This window comes from Xiphophorus couchianus, chromosome 16 (genome assembly GCF_001444195.1).
Source record: "Xiphophorus couchianus chromosome 16, X_couchianus-1.0, whole genome shotgun sequence".
In the NCBI taxonomy this organism is placed as follows: domain Eukaryota; kingdom Metazoa; phylum Chordata; class Actinopteri; order Cyprinodontiformes; family Poeciliidae; genus Xiphophorus; species Xiphophorus couchianus.
The window spans coordinates 20,282,902-20,302,287 of record NC_040243.1 but is presented as its reverse complement, the minus strand read 5'-3'; the positions used below and the strand labels follow the sequence as shown (position 1 = coordinate 20,302,287).

The 19,386-nt window shown below is 40.2% G+C and overlaps 1 protein-coding gene across 2 annotated transcripts in view; it reads left to right on the top strand.

Annotated features, from left to right (window-relative positions):
- The window catches only part of ntn1b (netrin 1b), a 58,187-nt gene that overhangs the window by 25,096 nt on the left and 13,705 nt on the right, over window positions 1–19,386 (top strand). For both annotated transcript variants that reach the window (XM_028043017.1, XM_028043016.1), the window contains exons 3-4: window positions 8,362–8,550; window positions 16,404–16,553. In XM_028043017.1, the coding sequence (XP_027898818.1) occupies window positions 8,362–8,550; window positions 16,404–16,553 (339 nt within the window). The remainder of the gene's footprint in view (window positions 1–8,361; window positions 8,551–16,403; window positions 16,554–19,386) is intronic.

The window sequence follows — 19,386 nt, the reverse complement described above, 5'->3', positions numbered from 1 at the left end:
TTGCTGACACTTGATTGTTTTCATATTGGCTCTGAAGGAGCCAATACATAAACGATCTCTCTGACACCAAACATGTGGAAAAATGTACATGATAACAGCCAGTCAAACACGCTTCCTGAGGGAATTAAAATAGACATTCCTGCTTCTAGTTTTGCTATAAATTTGTTCTCCTGACATGCATTTACAACAGAGCACTAAATTATTAAGAATGCTCCTTTAATCCCAAGGCCCACACAGACTGAAGCTGCAGATTACTGTGATTATTGATGTTGCCTTAGGCTCCTGCAGAAATATTAAGGAGGTACTTCCTCATAATACCACATCACAGGAGGAAAGCATATCCTCTCTCAAAAAAGTGTTCAGCAGAATGCTGCAATCTTTATTTCCAGCTAAGAGAGTCTTATCGTACAACTTTGGTGACAACAGCAGCACTTTGAACTACAGGGTTATTGATTTTAACCTTTAGAAAGGATTTTGTTTGACATAGTTTCAATTACGCCAGGTTCTTAATTCAGAGGTCTCCCAGAAAGTGTGTGTAAATGTAGATTGCCGTGCACTGTACACTAAAAAAAACCAGAAGAAATGGTTGGAGTGGACATAATTTGGAACACATGCACAGCCATTATAAGCATGTAGAGAGTCGCCGCAGGGCAGAAGTGGTGGCGTCACAAAACTTGTTGTAGGCTATTGCCCAAGCGTCCTGCAATCAGACAAAACAATGAGAAAGAGTCCTCAAACACTGAAGTCACCATGTAAACCTGTTAGTCAGACTTATATGTGTGGTTTGGGTTTGCATGAGGCTGAGGTGTTGTGTTGACAAGCTGCTCCACATGTAGGAAGGGGTGGGTCATATGGACTTAAAGTTTGATCTACTGTTGAGATAATGATTAAAAATGAGGAAAAGTTCTATTTATTACATCTTTTTTTAGGTCACTGCACGACGGCGACTGTGGGTCAAAGCAGTCATAGCCCCACAAACACAAACAGTGCTTTGGAAAAACATTCTCATTTGTAATCGGCTTCTTTACGACACCAATGTCTCAATGTCAATGTCAAATTTATTTATAAAGCACTTTCAAAAACAGGCTAAGACTGCACCAAAGAGCTGTACAACACGATAGCACAATAGAATAAATTGATGCAAAGAGAAAAAAAAAAATAAATTATGGTAATAATAATGAAAAGAAGTAAATAAAACAGAAAATAAAACATCAAAACAGAAGAAGCTTGATTTGCTAAAGCTAAACTTCGCACGGTAACTGTGTTTTCACATTTATTCATATTCACTGATGTTTTTGTTGAACAAACAGTGGAGAAAATAATAAGACTATCAAGCCTGACAATAGTTTCAGGGAGTTGTAAACATCGTTAATTGGAATGTATTGTGACAACGATAAATCAAAATTTTTATCATGATAAGAAATTTATCACGACAAATGATAAATGTTAAATACAGCCATACTACACAATGCTGTTTGTAAATAATTTTCATATATAATATAGCAAACATGCACTGGTTCTACTACCAAAAACAGTCTCAAGAAGAGATTAACCAATTGTATGACTGAAGTCATAAATATACTTGACGATGAATGACGTCCACTTTATGCAACGTGAAATGACTACTTATTCACAATAGACTTTGTTTGAAACTAGACTAATGAAAGTATTAATTACAAGTTGGCGCATTCCATCATATTTAGCTCTAGGGTTCTTGAAAAATAGAAGGACTGACAGGATCTTCCTCGAGTGTTCAACAAGCGTGGCTGTTTGTCAGCTATTTTGGATTCAGAGGAAATGTACCTGAGGTTACAATGACCAGATATTTAGAACAAACTGCCTTTTGAATAGCTGTCCACTACGGCTAATATGAAGACTAATACGAAACAGGACGAGAAAGTGACATACCCTCTCACGACGCAGCAGGATACTATAAACTCCGTCCTATTGATCTCAAAACAAATTAGCTTTTGATAGTGAGATCGGCTCATTAGTGCCGCAGTTTAAAGACAGGAGAGAACTTTATGTTCAGCAACATCTCACTGACTTCCTCTTTACGAAATTCCTTCATTGACGTCGCCAGGGATTCCAGCTTACGAAAATCTCCAGCACAGTTATTGTTGCCACCACATTTTATGGCCAGACTAAAGAGAAACACGGAGCGTGCATTGGCTCGATGTTTTCATAGTTTACATATTTATGTGACGCCGCAGTTGGAGGGCAGGAGGCCCTCGCACAAACACTATCTGTTATGTGAGAGATAGAAATCTCTCTGTTCAGCTACAGTTGCTTTCCCTTCACTGTTTACATTTTCTTCTGGAATCAGTCCGCAAACCTGTAAAGTGAGTCATCATCATCTGGAGCACTTGTTACCCGGACCCCTTTCGTTGCCTTTGTCCTCATGAAAATCACAGCTGCCGCAGTGCTGTGCGGTTGAAATGTTTACTGTGGGGGGATTCGAGCGTCAGGCGGCAGCCGATCCTCTGGCCGAAGAATCAGAGAACTTGTTGTTAACGTTAAGCCCTAAAATGATAAAAATTAAAAGAAACGCACTGCTTTGCGACAGTACTGCCTGTTTTTGTGAAAGCCATAACAATTAGTGACTCTAATTTGAGAGACACGACAAAACAAGAATGTACATTTAGAGTTATTTAGCATTCTTACGTAATTTGCATGCAGAGGTTAAGATACGGGTTTATAGTGAAATACAACACGGAAAATGAAGACAACTGTTAATAATGCTGCGAGTTTATCAGCTGATGATTATTACATCCAGCTTTGATTCCCAAGCAGGGGGTTTCTGCGCCACACAGCAATCTCCTGGGTGGGCCGTTATGGCAAAGTGTCTGGTTAGCATATGTGCAAAAATATTCACACCCTTTGAACTTTTTCACATTTTGGCTAGTTACTGAAAAACATAGCAGGGAATAATTGGAGAAAAGGCTTTTTTTTTTCCTACTACAAAAAAAAAGATAACATTAGAGGTGCCTCTACTTTCAGTAAGGTAAAACATTGTAGAAGCAGCTTTCATTGCAATTAGAGCTGTAAGTCTTTTGGAGTTTAACTGTGACAGGTTTCCGTAGCGACTGAAATTGTTACCCAATCCTTTTTGGAAAGTAGCAGAATCTCAGTCCGATTGGACAGAGATGGAGTTTGACAAAAGTGCGACTGGATTTAAATCTGGACTTTGAATAGGACATTGCAACACGATAATGTACTTTTAGCAATGGCAGCGGAGGATGTGCTCTTTTATTTATACAGCTTTTATTTTGATCTCCCTGTACAAAAGCAAAACTCCTAAACTGGAGTTTGTGAAAAATGCGATAGAATAAGAACTTCTTCATATTTTTCTCAAGGTGTTGGATTTAATTGCACTACTTGCTGCTGTTACACACAGAACTGCATCAAGCATGTTTGTGAAATGACAAGTCTTTAACTCAGTTTTTGTATTTTTCGTCACAGGCGCCGAAGAAAATCCCCACTTACAAACTCACCTTGTTTGAAGCTGAATCATAGCGACTAAATATTGCCAAAGCAAATAGAAATGTTTTGGTACGACTCAAATAAAAAAAATCAATTAGAGGGTTATTGTCCTAACCTTTGTTCATAAGTGTGTGAGCCGTGGCCTTGCAGACAGCTCGGGGGGTGGAAGAGAAGGCCGTTCAGGAAAAAGGTTAAGAGCCACTGATATAAAATTCGTACAGAAACCGTAAGTTCTCAAAATTAATATATTTTTTTAATGAGGAATACAGTTTTATATTTTCTTTTAGATTTTTATGGTTGTTCAAGAACAAAATGTTAAGCCAAGCTTGTAAAGAAGGGTGTAACTTTATAGCTACACAAGCTAAGCTTATGTTTTCATGATAAATTCTTGGACGTTAGAGCATTTTGGGAATCCTGGGATATGTCTGATTATGGAAAGTGATTTTAGATCACCGACTTTCGGTAGATTTTACATTTGACAACAGGATTTATAGTTATGCAGTGAAGTGGCCGGTTGTTGAACGACAGATTGAGGGAAAAGTTACCCTATCGTGGAAGTCTGGGTTGTTCAACCTCGCAAAAGTCTTTATTCCTCTGAGACATTTTAAGCTACAAACACAAACAAAATGTATTTTATGTATGCATTAGTTTTTGCAGCTGTAATTGCACATATGGAGGGAGTCTTTGCTTTGAACATCTAGAGACTGAAGCTTTTGCCAATTCTTTTAAAATGAGTTCAAGCTTGTTCAAGATGGATGAAGAACCTTGCTAATTCTTGCAAATAACTTGCAATTAGATGTACATTTTGACTTTGTCTGGGTCACATAACACGAATATTTTATCTAACCTATGTCAGCCAGGGCCAGAGACAGTCTGAAGTCTTTTACTGCCTTCAGATGGTTTTATTCCTCGCTGTTTTTATCTCCATCCATCATCACTTTAACTGTGACCTGGCATCATGAAAGCCGTCCCTTGTTCTACACTTCACTTCGTACAGAGGTTCTGGACTCTCTGCTATTGATAAACAATTATTTCCTGGAGGCGTGGACTCTGTTGAAGTTTTACATTTTACCCAGTTGCTAACATTTACCCATGACATGCGTAATTAGCTTACCGGAAGTTGACTATGATGTAAACAACCACCCTCTACTGCAAAGAGAGAAGCGCCAAGTACAACGACGCGGCTGTTAGCATTAACTCAATATTTGGAGGCGTGGTCAACGCGGACTGAGTGGCTTCCTTTGCTCCCTCCCTGTCATCGCTAAAACTACAGAAGAACTATACTTCCAAAAGTGCAGAAAATCCACATCATCGTTCAAAACGTCTCCTTCTCTTCGCTGATTGGCCCGGTTGAAACGTTGTGGGAGAGAATCCAAGTCAATGGAAGGAATCCCAGACTGCACACTGAAGGGAGATGAGAATTGAGCGGAATTGCGTTCGACAGCAACAGCCAGGCTACACTACGTTCGTTTATCTCAATAAAGTTATAATGAAAAAAATAACAGCTATTAGTTGTGACTCAAATGCTGTGAATATATTTGAACCTTGTCTAAGCTGTAAAATCATTGCAATATATACAAAATTTGTGCTTCAACAAGGTGCTAAAGAAACCTCTGAATAGCAAGTGCAAAAGGCACTTAATGGTTTTTGATCAACTCTCATAACACAGTAACACCCACATACAGTGTTATGCAAGCACTTTAACAGTGTTATAGTTTGTTCAGAGCGCTCTCCCAGTGAATGCAGTTTCTGCATGTGTTCCTCTGTTTGTCCTGATCACTAAAACCAACTAAAATATGTCACTCCTATCTCACCGAGACGAGACACGAACCCTGTTTGATTTGGCAAACGTCATTTGATCCCGATCTGAGTGACTGAATGCGATCAGATGCTGTTAGGGAGTAAATGGATAAAAACCAACCAGGCTGCTATTGAGTCTTTCTCATTCTCTGGAAGAAGTGTTGTTTTCCTTCCAGATCACTACTAATTCAAGACTCCTTCGAAGGCGCCCAAAAAAAACAATCTTCATCAGAGTTTATCATCTCCAAACGTTCCCAAACCGCGTTCTCTCGTACAGACCCAGTGAACACTCGAATCCAGCAGGCGGTGGGGTGACTGTGTCTCCCCGTTCGATGCCTGATAAAATGGCACTTGAACATAAATAGATTGGAGCGGCGTAGCTCTAAGTAGGCTCTTGAAAGCAAATAGACTCACATCCAGAAAAGGCACGTTGTGTGTGTGGATGTCCAATCCCAGCACACAGCTGTTCCGCGGCGACATTTCACTACAGGCTCAAAAAACTCAACGAAACCTTATATCATATATCATCATCCAAATGAAGTGTATGCTCCGTGATACCATTGTACTCAAACAGTTTATTGTAATTTTTTGTCACGGGCCACTACAACGTAGAGCAGATGGCAAATCGTACACAATTTTCCAAATCCTTTACAAATAAAAATCTGAAAAGTGTTGCATGGACGTGTATTGGGCTCCTTTTACTCATAAACTCCTTAATAAAATCCAGTGTAACCAACTGGCTTCAGAAAAAGCACCTCATTAGCAACGAGAGTCGACCTCGGCCAGGGAATAAATTGAGACAAAATGATCAACAGTAGCTGCATTTCCATTAAAAAATATGCGCAGTATTCTGCTGATGTTGAAAACCGCCCCGCAGTTTTGCAATTATGGCGTTCCCATTAAATAAGAAACACAATTAAAATCATCTGTGAATAAGTTTGTTGTCGCGCCACGATCCTCCTTCCACTTCCTGTCGTCTTCTTTGTCGTTTCTGCCAGTAGTAACATCCTTAATCGTGTGACTAGTGGGATGCAAAAAAAGTATTTTAAAATTGCGAAGTATGCTACTTTTGATTACTTAGTAGGTGGTGAGAAAGTGCGGATTTGAAACACAAGATTAATCTCTTAAGTTTTTCTGCTTGTTAAAAACTCCACATCCATTATCAGTGCTAAGAGATACTGGCATCTGCTGCAGGCAAATTACTCCTCTGAATTTTGAAGCATCGTTCCAGTAGATATCTCTTTGTTGAGACGTCCCTGCCGTGGATTCATTCAGCATTCCACTCACAAAAAGCACTAAAAGATCCCTGTTGCGTTTTTCCTCACACTTCCCTTAAGTGGAGATAACATCTGGGATAAGAAGCCAGCAAAACTCTGAGAGGGGGCAGGGGGGAGTTCTTCAAAGCTGGTAAAGAGCATGTTGGATCAGCTTTGGGGAGGGAAGTGAGAGAGATAAGCCCATGGCAGCTGCCAAACACCTCTGTGGACGGTGTGCGTGTTCACGTGTGTGTGTGTGTGTCCGGGCCCCCAATGCAGAGAAAGGGTTTCTGAATCCCAACCACCTGCCAGCCCTGGTCTCCAATGGCAGATGTTAGCCCATTTTTACGTGATTCAGAGCGCTGATAAATCCGCAGCATATGTGACGTCCCTATCGCCCGCATCTCTTTGTAATGCCAGTAAGGCCGGCGCACCGATGGAGAGATTATGTGAGGTATTATGAGGGAGGGAGGAGGGCTTCTCTTAAGAATGTTTTTGTGATGAAGTCAAATGAAAAAAAATTGTCAACTTACACGTAAAACTAAACCGAGACGTATAAGGATTTCAGAAGGGGATGTAGCTTGAAAACATCAAAATGCAGCTCTTCTTTACTTTGTAAATCGACACAGTGTGATGGCATCAAGTATAGCAAACGTCTAATGCGAAGGTGAGCACAACAATAGCCGCGTTTCCCAAAACGAATTGAAATTCAAAAACTAAATTTGCTTAATTAGAACACATCAATTTTGAAAAAAACTCGCTTTCCGATTAAGAGTTTTAGGCGCTAGGATGACGTGGTGCATCGAAATAGATGCATTTCACAAAAATGCAACTTTTTTCTGCTTCACATGAGTCACATGATCAACAGGCGGATGTTACTACTGGCGGAAACTACAAAGAACACGACAGGAAGTAGCAGGAGGATGATGTTTTGTTTTGGTTTTTTTTAGAACAGTGTGCAGCTGGTTTCACCTGAGCTCTCACAGCATCACAGAGTTTATAAAAAGCAATATGGCTAACATTGATACCTGGGTCTGTTCTGCTAACATTTGCTATTTGGCTAGTTTTGAATTATACTTTGAAAACTTTTTAGATTAAGGTGGATTGAGAAATTTTGACAGTTTTTGTACCAAAAAAACCAGTCAGGTGTGAATATTCTGAGATTTTTTTGTGGACGCATTAGGAATTTTTAACAAATTTGTCAGCATCAGTAATATTGCTACCATGAAGGTAATTTTTTTTTGTACAAAATCAATTGAGTGTAGAGATTTCATGAAGCAATTGTGTGTTATTCCACATACAGACATGGTGATGTGAGAATATTTTTGGGAGTTTAAGGATTAAATTTGAATTTTCAATGGTTTTGGTAGGTTTTAGTTTGGGTGGTCAAGTCACTGCTGACAGTGACTAGTGGGAGGCGAAAAAAGTATTTTTTGCCTCCCACTAGTGTTACGCAAAATTGACTTTTTTGAGCTTCACATCATCTTATAATGTTATTCCCTCATCAAAACATATCTGGAGTGTTGCCTTGATTCTTTCATGAATGTTTGAGAGATCATTAAATTCCCATGGCAACCATTCAGCTGTGAAAACTTTTATTTAGAGTTTCAAAGCTCAAAATAAAACATTCATCTAGAATATGTCATCTGTAGGTCATAGACACTTAAAAAAAAAAGTAAAAAATCAACAGTTTTTACGTCACATTGTGTCAGAGGGATGTCATGTTTTTTTTTTTTTGTGCTCATGGCAGAGGATGGAGAGTCTGTGTTCCACAAATGCCAGGGATTTGAGTTTTTTTGCCATCTCCTTTGTTTTTGCCCAGCGTGCCACTGCAACCTGCACGCCCGCCGCTGCCGCTTCAACATGGAGCTGTACAAGCTGTCCGGCCGCAGGAGCGGTGGCGTCTGCCTCAACTGTCGTCACAACACAGCGGGGCGCCACTGTCACTACTGCAAGGAGGGCTACTACAGGGACATGACCAAGTCCATCTCTCACCGCAGAGCCTGCAAAGGTAACAGATGCTTTGCATGACACTGCTGAAGGGAAGACACGGAGTTGAATGATAGGATCAGAAAAAGACGCAGACACAAATAGTAAGACAGATGGTCATCAGCGCAGCAGTGGAAGCCTGTTTCCAGACCATACGGCCCAGAAAAGATGCATGTTGAAGCTGAGTGTAAGATGATGTTTTACCCTTGTTATTTTTTTCACAAATCATTTATGATCAACAAAATTTGACACAAAAAGCTTAAAAAAAACCCTTTGATGTTAAAATGAAAACCAATTTCTACAAAATAATGACAATTAGATTAAAATATGTCAAATAAAATAAGGAATTGCATAAATATTCACCACCTTTAAAGGGCAAGTGTTATGTAAAATTGACTTTTTTGAGCTCCACATCATGTTATAATGTTATTCTCTCAGCAAAACATACCTGGAGTGTTGCTTTGATTCTTTCATGAATGTTTGAGAAATCATTTAATTTCCATGGCAACCATTCAGCTGTGAAAAATGCTCCTTCTCTGAGCTGGAGTGAGTTTCCACAAAGAACGCCACGTCTTCTCCACTCTGCTCCTTCAGACTAGCTAGCACCAATTAGCAAGCACCCCATGGAACTCCTCACTATAGAATCTACTTCTCAGAGCAACGCTGGTAAAAACATTTGCTAAAGGGTAAATAGAGGAGCCATGCTGTGATGACGTCCTGAAGGTGGAGCTTCAGAAAGAGCAGGAGTTTCTTAAAAAGATAGAGTCCCCATTTCAAGGCGTAAGTTATAAAGTAAAAGTTTCTTTTAAGCCATATTTGATATATGCAGCATTTTTATAACAACTGAAGGTACCGTAGTAATTTGATTGTGCTATAAAATGACACTCTGTGACTGGAAAACACATAATGGTGCTCATTCAAAGTAACAAACCTAATTCATCAAATCGATACAAAACGATCTCTAAGGTACTGAACATCCCGTGCAGTTCAGTTCAATCCGTCATCAAGAAAGGAATATGGCCTTGTGTTTAAATCTACCTGGATCAGGCCGTCCTCACAACCCGAGAGAGTGTACAAGATGGAGAGGTCACCAGGTTGCCACGACTACGCTGAAGAGACAGCCAGACATCCAGCCACAGCTGGTTCTCAATTCCTCAGGGTCCTCAGGGACCACTGCCCTGCATGTTTTAGGTGTTTCCCCTTTGTCCACACACCTGACTTGAATAAGTGGATGATTAACAGGCTTCTGCAGCACTTGATGGCATGCAGAAGAGGTCATCCAGCTATTTGAATCAGCTGCATGCAACCAAAACAAATCTAAAACACGCAGGCCAGCGTTTTAGATGCCCTGCAAGGGAAAAGAAAAACCCTGAGTTGTACCAGTTGGAAGTGGACAAGGTGGATGTTCTGGGGTGGACCAGTAGCAGCACAGACCTCAACCCAACAGAGAGTTTGTGGCAAGACTTGGAAAGAGCTGTTCACAGCTAATCGCTAAATTTAACAGAAATTTCTGGCATCTAGATGTGGGACCACGACTGCTGAATATTTATGCAATCATCTGTGTTAAATTTTTTTTTTAATTTGTCATTATTTTGTTTAATTCAGTTTTCACATTGACATTACATGACTTCTTTAATCTTTTCCTTTTTTTTTTGTCAAATTATGTTGATCATGATTGATTTGTAAAAGCAGTGAAAGGGTAAAATATCCAATTTAGTGAATACTTTTTATATGGGCTAATATATATTTGTGGAAAATATTAAGTTTGACGGGAAAGCTGATACTTTATAAAAAAAAAGAGAAAAAGAGAAAGAAGAAGTAACTGCTGACATGGTTCAGGTAATAATCAAATTCCTTTGGAAAAAGCGGACTAAGCAGGCGATCTACAGCGAACTGACCCGGGCAATTTCAAAATTTACTGCTTGAGGTTCTCCATGAACGCCTCACAAGACAAGCATAGCAAACAGGTAATCGGCATTCTCCTCTGTTCACTCCGCGAGTACACATACGCGTGTACAAGGAAAGAAAAGAAAAAAGACACACACACACACAGAGACGCACAGATGTGAGCGCACTCGCTCGGTTTGAGGCCAGGCTGGCAGGAATTAAAATGGGGGAGACAAAAGCTGAGCTCCTTCTGTGTGGAAGGACCTCTGGGAGTAAAGACGGACCCCGTGCAAACGCACTGCTGCCACTCTGGCTGGAATCTTACCGGTAAAATATCTTAGCAGTGCGCTAACTGCTTGTGCATGTGTCTGTATAGCTGAAAACAAAGATAAAATACAGTTTTGTCATGGATTAGCGACCATAGCTAAAATCTGCTAATGCTTCAGACACCCTCTAAAAACACTTATAGTTTATTTCAAACAAAAAATATACCTTAATATGCAGTATGATGCACAGTGGAAGCCATCTTGGCCCTACCACATAAGCTAATAGCTACACTCTTTATTACTATCGCGCTTGGGAGTACAGCCAATCAGCATCAAGGAAAATAAATGGAACTTCTTGATTGGACGTTTTGCAAACGGCAATGCTAATTGGCATGCTATAGCTATGTTAGCTTCCCATGTTGCATTTTCTTTCAAATATTTTAGATATGCGCGATGAAAAAATTTGCAACTTGCCGGATTTTCCACAAAATAATTCAGTACACGTTTTGAATTACAGAAATCACAGACAAATTTGCGAACATTGAACCATGAATAGTCGGAGTGTGCAATAGCTGCTTTATTCACATCCATGTTTGCCACATTAAGTTGTGCTGACAAGCTGCGCTGTCAAGCTGCGCTAACTGTCAAACTGTGCTAACCGTCTAACTGCGCTGTCAAGCTAAATTAGACTGTTGATGTCTGCTCTCTGGCGCCCCTATCTTCTGTTGGGTGGAACAGCAGCATTGATTTCCAGCTGCACGCCTCCACAGTTGGCCTTTTTTTCGGCCCACTAAGCAGTGTTCATAGCTTTTTACGTCACTTAAGAGTTCATAGAAGAACTTGGTCTTCAGTTGAGGTGCAGTTATAGTGAACACAAGCCTGACAGATAGTCTGCACTTAGCGTAACACATGACAGCCTGACTTCCAGCCTAAACATTTCCCTAAGTTATCCTTGGGAGTGGTTCCATTTGGAGGGGTTGGAGCTAAAAGCAGGTTAGCTTAACACAAGGTTCCCCCTTTTGCTTGATGATACAGTGATACCCATACATCTCTGCGAAACCTTTTCCCAGACAGTAACCCGAACACCTCTTACCCCCCACCCGCCCGCCCGGACTCATTGCTCTGGGATCTAATCCAAACAGTCTGATTGCTGCCTTTCTTCTCAGGTGACAAAAACGAGCCGTCGCGACATCAGTTTAAAAACCGCCATATTTATTGTTCAAATCAGCTGCCCGTCTCGCTCTGCTGTTGTTGGACAGGAGATAGAGCGCGGTGCCAACGAAGCCAGGAGGAAACCTGCTTTCCTTCCTCGCCCAACTACCTACTTCCCCACTCAACACCTCACATCTCAGCAGTCTTAACCTTTGAGTCAAAAAAGAAAAGTGGATCGCGTTGAACGGCTCCATGCAGATTAACAGCTTCGCTCCTCATCAAGAGCAGTGTAAACATGGCTCTTGGAGAATCACATTGCTTACCTCCCACCACTTTAGTTCCTCCCTTTTTTTTTCCCAGCGTTTTCCGTCCATAAATTTGGCAGTTAAGCCTCGAGTGAGTCCACAGAGACGAGGGTGGTGCACGGTTCATTGCACTGCAGCCCCCAAAGCCCTCGGCAACCATTCGGTTCTCCAAGCCGTCCGCCGGAGCTTCAAAATCAAGACGTTTGACATTTTTTTAAAAGGGTTTTAATAAGCAAAAAAAGGAAAGAATTGCTCAAAATATTTAAAAGAAATTGTTTTGCATCAAGAATTTTGAAATACTTGGGCGACTTCTAGTAAAAAGTGTTTGGAAAAGGGGTCAAACCAATGTTTTTTGACATATATAAGCTTTGTTAGTGTTGTGATTTTTGCTGGTGTACTTTTACATGCCATGATACAGTAAGGGAGTCTAACAAAACTAAACTAAGCAGCTGCTTCTAAGTGGGGTCCAAATGTTGCAGAAGTTTTAGCACTCTTTGTTTCTGGGCACTAATTGTACTAATTCAACCAACAATTTATCCTTCTTTTTCTTCCAGACAACAGATCACCATTGCTGCTACTATCATTTGAAAGCGTTTTGTTTGAAGGGAAATATTTTATTATTTTTACTATTTTATATCGTCATCTTCCTAAAATAATGCCAAAAGTAATTTTTTGGGGGGGGAATCACAAACTTTTCTTTTCCAAAAGATGTTTTAGGCAAAAAGGGGGGGGGGGGGGGGGGGGGGGGGGAAGACGTTTGGCAAAAATGTGCTAAAAATATTACAGCAATTTGGTCATGTGGGTGTTTAAAGTGCTTCTTACATAAATTTGGTATAGTATGGTAAAAGATGGCTGCACTCTAAAAATGTCCATTATGCATATATCCTGTCATAATTCAGGCTATATATATGAATTATTGTTATTATATGTGTATTTAATTAGAAGCTGTGAATAATGGAGAATGAGGATCTTATGTACCAGGCGTCTTGATTAGTAGATAAAAAGACAAGTGACTGTTTGGAAACAGGGCGCAGCTGAAGGGGAGACCAGGCAGGCGGGCTGAGGGAGAAGGAGAGGAAGAGAGAGAAAGAGGGAGAGATATGGCACGAGAAGAGCAAGGGAGGAGTAAACACACTGGGGAACATAAATCTGGATACAGAGAATAAGCTAACACAGTAAAATCTAAACACAAGTAAATAAGCAGCTGAGTTTAGACTGATCTAAATATAAACACCAGTGACAGACACAGAAAACAAAGAAGAAATAAGATTGAGGTGAAATAAGCAAGAAAATGTTTAAAAACGCCAACAATGGAGAAACTCCAACATTTAATAAACATAGACTTTTCACATCCATTTAATGCATTTTGGGTTTTTTTTAGATTTTTTTATAATAAACTAACAAAACATAGTTGATGATTATGAAAGAAAATGATAAATGGTTGTCGGTTTGTTTTTCAAAGGAAAATCTGAAAAGTACGGCGTCCATTTGTGTCCGGCCCCCTTTACTCTGTTTACCCCTGAACAATTTATGTAATTTTCCTTTGGGATCAGTAAGTTATTTTTGAATTTTAATTTGAACAACTCCCAGTATGCAGGTTGATGTCAGTGTAAATAGTCAAATAGGTCCATAATTGAACTTTTTGGGCTGGATGCTAAGTTGAAACGAAGTATGAAATGAAACATGGCGATGACAGCATCATGCTTCGGCAGAGACAGGAATGCTGGGCAGGGTTGATGGGAAGACGAATAAACAGCAGAAGACTTGAGAGTGAGACTGAGGTGGAGCGCATTCAAAATGTTCGTACGTTATAATGGTCCAGTCAAAGTCCAGGATCAAATCCACTTGAGTGTCTGTGGCAAGACTTGAAACCAATTTTCATCAATACTCTCCGTCCAATCGCGTAAATGTTCAGTGTTTAGCAAACAGAAAAGCGGGAGGAAATGTGAAAATCAACATTTTTTTGTTTTCACTTCATAGCGTTTATATATATGTGTATATATACATATATTTTAGCTCTTGAAAAAAGTAGATCATACTCAGTTTGTATTTAGTCCATCGTAAAAAAAAAAAAAAAGAAAGGCGAGACTTTCAGTAAAAACAGATCATTAAAATGATTGCCTGCTTGTAAAAGCCTAAGCCACACCTAATTGCTTTATATTTTACTTCCAAGCAGCCAGAAACTTTTGCATTCTGCTAAAAACGATTCTCATCTATAGTCCTGCGAGGCTGTTTCTGAATCTCCGTGTTGACGTTGGCGCCTTTTTCACTCGCTTGCTGCCGAACTGCTGCAAACGGGACACGCAGGGTGGGAAACACACAGCATGTAATGGTGGTGTGTGTAAGGATTAGAACAAAAGCCCAGTAAACACGGGACAGAGACGCATCAACTACTGCTAACATCTCTGTACGAGTCGCCTTTAAGACGTGAACGTACAACGACTGAAAATGGCTGAACCAGTAGAAAAACATAAAAAAGAGAAAAAAAGCAGAGGTGAGTGACAACTTTAGAAATAGCAATATGATATTAAAATAATGTACTAGTTAAAAAAAGATCAGAATAACATCTCTTCATTCAAATCTTTGAATGAAAGATTCAAAGATTTGATTTAAAGATTCAAATGATGCAACAGTTTAATCTGTTGCATCATTTAATTTAATTTACCTGATTAGTTTTATAATTAAGTCAATACTTTTTTTCTTTCTTTTTTTTTTTTTGTATCGCCATTAGTGTTCAATACAAATGCCAATGCCACTTATGAATTTTTCCTCATAAGTCAACAAACATGACGAAATATTAGGGCAAGGCCAAGGGAAAAAATGAAGTTACAAGATTAAAGTCATAATATTACGAGAAGGAAAGTCGTATGAGAAGTCATAACATTATGTGACTGGTAATGACAAAAGGACAGAGTCATAATACTATCTGAATAAAGTTGTAATATTAGTAGACTGCAAAAGCAATTTTATAACTCCTAAACAACAAATAATAAAAAATGACTGTTTTTAAAAAAAACAAAAAAAACAACCTGAAACCCCTTACTTTTATATGTAATTGTACAACTATTTTTTGGCAGTATAGTGTCTTTATTCCACCAATATTATGATTTTCTCCTCATAAGATTGTGACTTTATTCTCACAATGTTATCATTTTAGTCTCATAATCTTATGAATTTATTCTCATAATATTGTGAATTGCGACAGACTGGCGGCCTGTCCAGGGTGACCCCGCCTCTCGCCCGGAACAGGCACCAGCACCTCCTGACCCCACTAGGGAGAAGGGTGTTAGAAAATGGATGGATGGATGGATGAATATTGTGAATTTTTTCTCATACATGAAAAAGAAATGTCTGAATAATCCCCCCCCCCCCCACCCCCCCGCCCTCTCCTCCCCTCTGATGAAACAAAACTAAACCCGGCATCTAAAACACGTCAACCTCTGGGCCGGATTCTGTCAGACGTATTTTGCCAGAAACTCCTAGAATTCAAGTCCCGACAGACCAGCCGAGCGGTGTGACGTTCCCACAGACAGATTTCAACAGAACCTTATGACGCTGATGGAGACGTTCCAGCTCCAAGCACCTCCAGCATCAGCCGGACCACTTCAAGGCCCGTTCTTCAGGATGACTCGGCTGGTACTTATAATACATGCGGGACTAATAGCGAGGCTGGGCTTTGACTTCAAACACGGGCTTTATGGTAAAACTTTGGCATGCAATCCTGCACACACACACGCACACACACACACACACACACACACACACACACACACACACACAGACAACAAATTTCTCACATTTAATGTGCAGCCCAAACAGACTTTGAAGTACGTTTCACTCGTCTATTAATGGGAAACATTATTCAGCCGGCGTGTTTGCCGCCAACAAAAACAAAAAAAACAACGCTTCACATCGGAAAGTCAATCCGAGAAGGCAGACAGCCTGTCTGATCACGGCGGACTGCTCACGCTGGCGATCGGACACGCACCCAGACGCAGTTAGCGGTGAAAGAGGAAGCCCTATAATTTATCGAGTCATTTACTCCTCTGCGCGGCTTCAGGAGGCGGGGCTTATGAAGAATCCTACGGTCGTGACGGGTGGAGGAGAGCCGGCTAATTGGACTGAGGTTTTACGCTGGTGGAAGGCCCATTTCCACATCTAGAGTCAACGCGATTTCTTACAAGCCATTAATTGCTCTGATTGTTTCTGTTTATTCACAGATCAATGTTTGTATTTCTGTTCTTGTTTTCTCCTCTCCACCGTAGCGTGCGACTGTCATCCGGTCGGAGCGGCGGGGAAAACGTGCAACCAGACAACAGGCCAGTGTCCCTGCAAGGACGGCGTGACGGGGATCACCTGCAACCGCTGCGCCAAGGGTTACCAGCAGAGCCGCTCCCCCATCGCACCGTGCATAAGTAAGCAGTCACATGTTGACCAGGAATGTGCCGATAAATCGGCAGATTCTCTTCATTTCCGGGAAATCTGTGATCGACCGATGCTTGCATGTGAATCCGATCTTATCCACCGATCCCATCGACCTAAAGGTCTAAAAATCAGCCGCTGTCCTCTCTCGCTCTGCCATGACAGAGATTCGACTGACAGACTGGCCCACCAGGTCATGTCTGCATGTTTGCAGTTCAAAATAGTCACCGAACTGTTGCCAACTCAGCAACTTTCTTGCTATATGTAGCAACATTTCAGGAAAAAAAAATGTTAGTCTGCAGGCCAGGCTTCTTAAAGATCATTGAGCAGTCAGAAAACTCCAGTCGATGCAGCCCTAATTTTTTACACAGGAAAAAAAAATACATAATTGCTTTCAACATCGACATCCTAAACTTTGATCCCACTTAAATTATCTTAACACTAATCTAAACCACAAACTTTAATGTGTTTTTTAAAAATGTATGTAACAGGCCAACAAAACGCAGCATGACTGTGAAGTATAAAAGATAAATAAGAATAAAATAGTCCCAAACAAGGCACACGTTTGTATTGTGCCTCCTTTACTTGCTGTGAAATCAAATGACTTCAGAAATCCCGAAATTTTCAAATAGAGTAATGGCATAAAATTGTAATTTAATCTCAGTATAAATCCTACAAATGCCTCTGAGAATTTTTTTCCAAAAGTCTTAGCGAACAAACAGCGTCCTGGACCTCGAGACACAGAGGAGAGTTCATGGAGAAACTTAAACCACTTTGAGGTAATATCTCAAGTTTTGAGCATCTTCCTCAGATGTCTAAAAGTGGAAAAGAGGATGATAAACATGGTGGTGGCAGCATAATGCTGTTCTTTGTCCACCTTCCGAGTTTACATGAAATTGTTTACATTGAAAAAAACATTCATTCGTCAGAATGGCCTAATCAAAGACCAGGCCTAGGTTGCAATTGAGAATCTGTGAAATGTGAAAATGGCTTTCCTTTCTTTTTTTCTTTTTCTTAGAAGAAAAAAAAAACAACTAAGCTGTAACACTCCGCTTGTGAAAGTAAATCTGTTTGGCTTCTGATTGCTGTGCAGCCAGAGAGGACACTTTCAAAATAAATAGATTAAAATAAATAAATAAATAAATAAGAAGAAATCAAATGGGAAAAATAGAAAAGAAAATTGGTTTTCACAGCTTCTCCCCATCCAGTCTGGTCATGGTTGAGTTATTTTGCAAAGAAGAATGGACAAAATTTCCAGTTTTTTAATGTGAAGCATTTGTAGAGACAATTTAAAATTGGTTAAAGGTGATACTACAAAGTGTTCCATTTGAGGGGAAGGTAGTGAGCTGTGATTTCTAATGCAAAAATACAAAGAAATTAGATTTTTTATTTATTTATTGCTTCCTTTCCCTTCCGCTTCACATTTCTGCATTGTTTTGTGTTGGTCTGTCACATGAAATCCCAATAAAACCCACCGTGGCAAAATGGAGGGGGGAAAAAAACGGTCCATGTGTATAAAAGCTATAAATTGTGAAGCCAAAGCCTAAAGATTAGAAAATTCTCACCCGCTTATCGTCTACCAAACCACGACTAAGCATTGTTGTCGTATCCTAGCGCCATTATTATTATTATTATTATGATTATTATTATTATCCTTTTCTTCCCAAGAGCTATTCAGCCTTTTAAACCACCAGCCTGGACAAACAGATCGTTAGGGCTCGAGCGACGCGGCCGTGTTTGTCTTCAGCGCCCGCTAACGGTCCCCCCTCGCAATAAATCTCCTCAGCCGCTCCGAGGGAAGGAGCGGCGGCCGATGTGTTCTTTTGGCCATATCTGCAGCCTGCAGATTCCAGACCTTCTGCAATAAACGCCACGCAGAGCAGAGATAGGCCGCTAGTACCTGCTGTAGCCGGCTGCCACCAACGGATAAGATAACAGGGATGTCAAGGAGGACGCGCCGGCTATTGTCCCCCCGTGTCGCCGAGGCGAACATGACTGGACGTAGCGTGGTAACCAAGGTTCTAACATGGTAGAAAACCAGAGGGGGGTCAAAGGGTTCCCAAAGACTGTGAATGTATTTGGTTTCTCGTGGATATGTATTTTTCTTTTACAGATAATGTCTTTTCCTTTTTAATGGTATGTTGTAAAAGTTTTTAGCGATATCAAACTTTCTGCCAGCTACGAATTTAACAAGACCAGCACAATCAGTGCAGAGAGAGGGGAACATTTATGGAAAACCCTACAGCAGCGATGCAATATAAAAAAAACAGAGAGAGAGAGAGAGAGAGAAACTCGCAAATGGGTTCATGCTTCTTTTCTTCACTTTTTAACATTTTATCTTATAACCATAAACCTTTAAGACATATTTTATCGGAATTTTGTTTGACAGAGCAACACATAGTTGAGTACATGCACTTATTCAAATATCTAACATTGTAGCAGACGCTTAAAAAGCTCAGAGCTTCCCCAGCGTATTTATAGATATAGTGATTTTAACATGTGTATATTTCTGAGTTTGATTTAAAGGAAATAATATAAAATTATGCAGAAAAATTTGCACAGCTGATTCAAGTAATACTGACTGTTCTTTAGCAGAATACGTTTCGTCAGATTTCATCTCAGACAGCGCGCAAAGTCATACGAGTAATTTCACGCGGTGTAAGGAAACATTTGGCACGATCCGTATTTAAGAAAATTATATAAGTTGTTCCTTTTTTAAAAAAAAAAAAAATCAGAAAAGTGTGGCGTGCATTTGCGGTCAACCCTCCTTACGTTTCTACTGAACAGACAGAACATGCTGCCTTCAGAAGCCACCTAAAAATGAAA